The sequence below is a fragment of the Heliconius melpomene genome, chromosome 2, assembly GCF_056956725.1.
Source record: "Heliconius melpomene rosina isolate 202511_hmr_F chromosome 2, ASM5695672v1, whole genome shotgun sequence".
Lineage (NCBI taxonomy): Eukaryota > Metazoa > Arthropoda > Insecta > Lepidoptera > Nymphalidae > Heliconius > Heliconius melpomene.
In genome coordinates, this window is record NC_140390.1 from 9,847,537 (window position 1) to 9,853,380 (window position 5,844).

General features: G+C 39.5%; 1 protein-coding gene across 1 annotated transcript; it reads right to left on the reverse strand.

Annotated features, from left to right (window-relative positions):
• Positions 1–2,642: 2,642 nt before the first annotated feature.
• Positions 2,643–4,879, reverse strand: LOC146540832 (uncharacterized). The gene has a single exon (XM_085201289.1). The coding sequence runs from the start codon at positions 4,642–4,644 to the stop codon at positions 3,322–3,324; it is 1,323 nt and encodes a 440-aa protein (XP_085057415.1). The 5' UTR covers positions 4,645–4,879; the 3' UTR covers positions 2,643–3,321.
• Between the last annotated feature and the right edge of the window lie 965 nt (positions 4,880–5,844).

Here is a 5,844-nt window from a genome sequence, read left to right on the forward strand (position 1 = left end):
TTTTTATTCTCTCATTTCGATTCCTTTTTGTTAGATTTCTTAAAAATATATATATTAAATGAGAAGTTTTCAATAAACAAAAGATTTTTATTCTTAGGTTAGGTTAGGTTAGGTTGAACATTTTTTTACATTTTTATTCTCTCATTTCGATTTCTTTTTGTTAGATTTCATAAAAATATATATATTAAATGAGAAGTTTTCAATAAACAAAAGATTTTTATTCTTAGGTTAGGTTAGGTTAGGTTGAACATTTTTTTACATTTTTATTCTCTCATTTCGATTTCTTTTTGTTAGATTTCATAAAAATATATATATTAAATGAGAAGTTTTCAATAAACAAAAGATTTTTATTCTTAGGTTAGGTTAGGTTAGGTTGAACATTTTTTTACATTTTTATTCTCTCATTTCGATTTCTTTTTGTTAGATTTCATAAAAATATATATATTAAATGAGAAGTTTTCAATAAACAAAAGATTTTTATTCTTAGGTTAGGTTAGGTTAGGTTGAACATTTTTTTACATTTTTATTCTCTCATTTCGATTCCTTTTTGTTAGATTTCATAAAAATATATATATTAAATGAGAAGTTTTCAATAAACAAAAGATTTTTATTCTTAGGTTAGGTTAGGTTGAACATTTTTTTACATTTTTATTCTCTCATTTCGATTTCTTTTTGTTAGATTTCATAAAAATATATATATTAAATGAGAAGTTTTCAATAAACAAAGATTTTTATTCTTAGGTTAGGTTAGGTTGAACATTTTTTTACATTTTTATTCTCTCATTTCGATTCCTTTTTGTTAGATTTCATAAAAATATATATATTAAATGAGCGCGAATTCCCGCGGATTGTATTCCACCTTGAAGGCCCCTCGGAGCCCGAACGATCGTCACCAGTTTCAACTGAATCCGAGCGGGGAAAACTGAAAAAATCGGTTTTTGTTACTTACCGTCCGCACCTTCCCGCGCATTCCCGCGGTTTGTATACCACCTTGAAGGCCCTTCGGAGCCCGAACGATCAACACCAGTTTCAACTGAATCCGAGCAGGGAAAACTGAAAAAATCGGTTTTCGCCACTTACCGCCCGCACCTTCCCGCGAATTCACGCGGGTTGTATACCACCTTGAGGGACTCTCGGAGCCCGAACGATCGACATCAGTTTCAACTAAATCCGAGCGGGGAAAATTGAAAAAATCGGTTTTCGCCACTTACCGCCCGCACCTTCCCGCGCATTCTCGCGGTTTGTATACCACCTTGAAGGCCCCTTGGAGTTTGAACGATCGACACCAGTTTTAACCGAATCCGAGCGGGGAAAACTGAAAAAATCGGTTTTTGCCACTTACCGCCCGCACCTTCCCGCGCATTCCCGCGGGTTGTATACCACCTTGAGGGACCCTCGGAGCCCGAACGATCGACACCAGTTTCAACTGAATCCGAGCGGGGAAAACTGAAAAAATCGGTTTTCGCCACTTACCGCCCGCACCTTCCCGCGCATTCTCGCGGGTTGTATACCACCTTGAAGGCCTCTCGGAGCCTGAACGATCGACACCAGTTTCAACCGAATCCGAGCGGGGAAAACTGAAAAAATCGGTTTTCGCCACTTACCGCCCGCACATTCCCGCGCATTTCCGCGGGTTGTATACCACGACACCAGTTTCAACCGAATCCGAGCGGGGAAAACTGAAAAGTTTTCAATAAACAAAAGATTATTATTCTTAGGTTAGGTTAGGTTGAACATTTTTTACATTTTTATTCTCTCATTTCGATTTCTTTTTGTTAGATTTCATAAAAATATATATATTAAATGAGAAGTTTTCAATAAACAAAAGATTTTTATTCTTAGGTTAGGTTAGGTTAGGTTGAACATTTTTTTACATTTTTATTCTCTCATTTCGATTTCTTTTTGTTAGATTTCATAAAAATATATATATTAAATGAGAAGTTTTCAATAAACAAAAGATTTTTATTCTTAGGTTAGGTTAGGTTAGGTTGAACATTTTTTTACATTTTTATTCTCTCATTTCGATTTCTTTTTGTTAGATTTCATAAAAATATATATATTAAATGAGAAGTTTTCAATAAACAAAAGATTTTTATTCTTAGGTTAGGTTAGGTTAGGTTGAACATTTTTTTACATTTTTATTCTCTCATTTCGATTTCTTTTTGTTAGATTTCATAAAAATATATATATTAAATGAGAAGTTTTCAATAAACAAAAGATTTTTATTCTTAGGTTAGGTTAGGTTAGGTTGAACATTTTTTTACATTTTTATTCTCTCATTTCGATTTCTTTTTGTTAGATTTCATAAAAATATATATATTAAATGAGAAGTTTTCAATAAACAAAAGATTTTTATTCTTAGGTTAGGTTAGGTTAGGTTGAACATTTTTTTACATTTTTATTCTCTCATTTCGATTTCTTTTTGTTAGATTTCATAAAAATATATATATTAAATGAGAAGTTTTCAATAAACAAAAGATTTTTATTCTTAGGTTAGGTTAGGTTGAACATTTTTTTACATTTTTATTCTCTCATTTCGATTTCTTTTTGTTAGATTTCATAAAAATATATATATTAAATGAGAAGTTTTCAATAAACAAAGATTTTTATTCTTAGGTTAGGTTAGGTTAGGTTAGGTTTTTTTTTTTTTTTTTTTTTTATAAAAATATATCTCTGGCAACCTCCATCATGGGAAACGGAGACTTTTCATGCATTTCTTTATGTTATTCTCATGTTTTTAATTTATGTTAATGGGACGTAATACTTTGTTGAGATTTTTACTGCGCTATTTTACTGTTCACCTTTTCTTATACATTTTGTTATACTCTGATTTTTTAATATGGGCCTAAATTACGGGAATTAAATACTTTTTCTTTACTTTTGGTAATTCTGAATACGTTTCTAAAAATTTACATTTTTGACAAATAATCGAATAAAATTTTTTATTTTTACTTTAGTTTTGTTTTAATTTAAATTTATTAAAATTTTTCTGAAGCGCTTGCACCTTTGTAAGACCCTGTCTGGCGCATTGGTTGTTTTGTCACTGCCACCCGTGTATTCCATTTTCCAGAATGTGCTAAGGACACATTCTGGTCAGGAGTCATATTTTCCATTCTGGTGTATACCGGGGAGTGAGGGCCACATTTTGCCAGACGGCTCTTTCGGCGTTTGAGTGGGCAACCAGTTGCGTTGCATACGGCCTGGACTTCTGCCCACCTTAATGTGCTAATGAAGTTCAGGCACGTATGTTTCGCCGCGTGTGCGTTCACAGGCGCATGGTGCACTCGCTTCGACTCGCCAACATATTCCGCCGCCGCAACTTCAGCAGTAAGCCACGCTTGCTCGAGCCAGGGATTCCCACCGCTTCCGGACAAGACAGTCCTCGCTGAAGGCGTTGTGATCTGTACGGTCAATCTTAGCCCTAATGCAGTTCTTGCAAGTAGGGGTAACATTGACCGACAGCATTTCACAGGCTGACTTTAGATGTGGACCCCCACAGTGGCTGCAGACGTCCGCCTCCTCAGTGCAGTACCTTTTCGTGTGGCCATATGCCAAACACCGGGAGCACTGCACTAGGGGCGACTGGTCTAACACCCTGACCCTCTGCAGATCCACTCTTAGAGCTCCTAGTTCTGTCGCTCTTCTCCAAATGATGGGGGAAACCGACAGCACCAGGTGGCTCGTGTGGGGGTTCCTCGCCTTTTTGCGGAACCTGACCTGGATCCTGTCGTCCTCCGCACCGAGGCCGTCAAACACCTCCCGGTTTTGTTTCCTGAGAGCCTGGAGTACCTCCTCATCTGAGTTGATGTTCAGGAGGTCTCTCAGGACAATCATCGGGTCTCGGTTCTTGACTTCCTCGACGCGGAGGCGGCCGGCTTCCAGTCGCTCTCGGGCCTTGTCCCTGTCTTCTAGCGTAGGGCAGCCGAGGACAATCCTCGCGTCCTTGGCTTTCCGGACTTTTTCCACCCTTATCCAACCCTCTTTTGCGTCCACCGCCTTGCGGACTCGCTCCAGGACCTCCTCCCCTGTCTCCAATACATCCTCCGAGGAGACGATGATGGAGTGCAGGGCAGGTTGCACCGGCTTCGGCTTGGACGCAAGTGCGGTGACGCTAGCGTACGAAGAGGGTGGATTTTCCAGCAAGGTGGTATTTTTAGCGAGCGCCGTCTTCAATTCTAGCATTTGCTCGGTGTTCTCTATCAACAGCCTCGAGTGCTCCTCGATTTTTCGGGCGAGCTCCCCCTCCGGCTCATTGCACTCGGGCTGTTTTTTATTTGGCTCCTTTAACGCCCCAACGCCGTTCTGTTCTGCCTCCGCCTCCTTCACGAGCTGGTACAACCTCTCTATCGCTCCCGTGACCTCGGCTTTAATGTCGGACTTCAAGTTACGCGAGTTGCCAAGGTGGATTTTGGCTTTTGTAAGCCACGCCTTGGCTTCGGCTGTCCTGCTCGCGTAACTTGGTCTCTTCTTAGGACTGGGGCTTTCCTCGGTCGCGGCGCTCTTGGGTTTCTTCTGTTTCCTTGGGCGGGATGGGACGGGCGGGGAGGTTGTTCGGATCGGCGAGTCGTTCAGGAACCCCACTTCTTCTGGTGTTCCTGAGAGATCCAGAGTCTGTCCACGTCCTTTTGATGGTGTGCAGAACATTTTGGTGTTACCAGAGAGACTCGTCAATGCTATCTGGGTGGTGTATAGAGCCACCCAGAGTCAAATAAATATAAAAGACTGTCGGGAGTAAATAAAGAAGGAAGAAGATATGTACTGGGGTGAGGGGAACCAAAAGGTTTTTTAGTAAAAAGCTAATCTTCCCCTCTCGGCCTACCGTGTCAGAATTATAAAAGAATATATACAATATAGAAGAAATATATATATATATATGGGTTAGGTTAGGTTAGGTTAGGTTAGGTTAGGTTAGGTTAGGTTAGGTTAGGTTAGGTTAGGTTAGGTTAGGTTAGGTTAGGTTAGGTTAGGTTAGGTTAGGTTAGGTTAGGTTAGGTTAGGTTAGGTTAGGTTAGGTTAGGTTAGGTTAGGTTAGGTTAGGTTAGGTTAGGTTAGGTTAGGTTAGGTTAGGTTAGGTTAGGTTAGGTTAGGTTAGGTTAGGTTAGGTTAGGTTAGGTTAGGTTAGGTTAGGTTAGGTTAGGTTAGGTTAGGTTAGGTTAGGTTAGGTTAGGTTAGGTTAGGTTAGGTTAGGTTAGGTTAGGTTAGGTTAGGTTAGGTTAGGTTAGGTTAGGTTAGGTTAGGTTAGGTTAGGTTAGGTTAGGTTAGGTTAGGTTAGGTTAGGTTAGGTTAGGTTAGGTTAGGTTAGGTTAGGTTAGGTTAGGTTAGGTTAGGTTAGGTTAGGTTAGGTTAGGTTAGGTTAGGTTAGGTTAGGTTAGGTTAGGTTAGGTTAGGTTAGGTTAGGTTAGGTTAGGTTAGGTTAGGTTAGGTTAGGTTAGGTTAGGTTAGGTTAGGTTAGGTTAGGTTAGGTTAGGTTAGGTTAGGTTAGGTTAGGTTAGGTTAGGTTAGGTTAGGTTAGGTTAGGTTAGGTTAGGTTAGGTTAGGTTAGGTTAGGTTAGGTTAGGTTAGGTTAGGTTAGGTTAGGTTAGGTTAGGTTAGGTTAGGTTAGGTTAGGTTAGGTTAGGTTAGGTTAGGTTAGGTTAGGTTAGGTTAGGTTAGGTTAGGTTAGGTTAGGTTAGGTTAGGTTTTTTTTTTTTTTTTTTGGGTGTTGAAGCCCTAGACTTGAAATTAAATTACTGATATCCAGTCAACTCTCACGACCGCAGTCCTCGCTAATGGATACGGGCGGCCGGGGTCGATCGAGTTGACCTGATGGACTTAGGGAACTTTTAATAACTTTTGCTATTTATA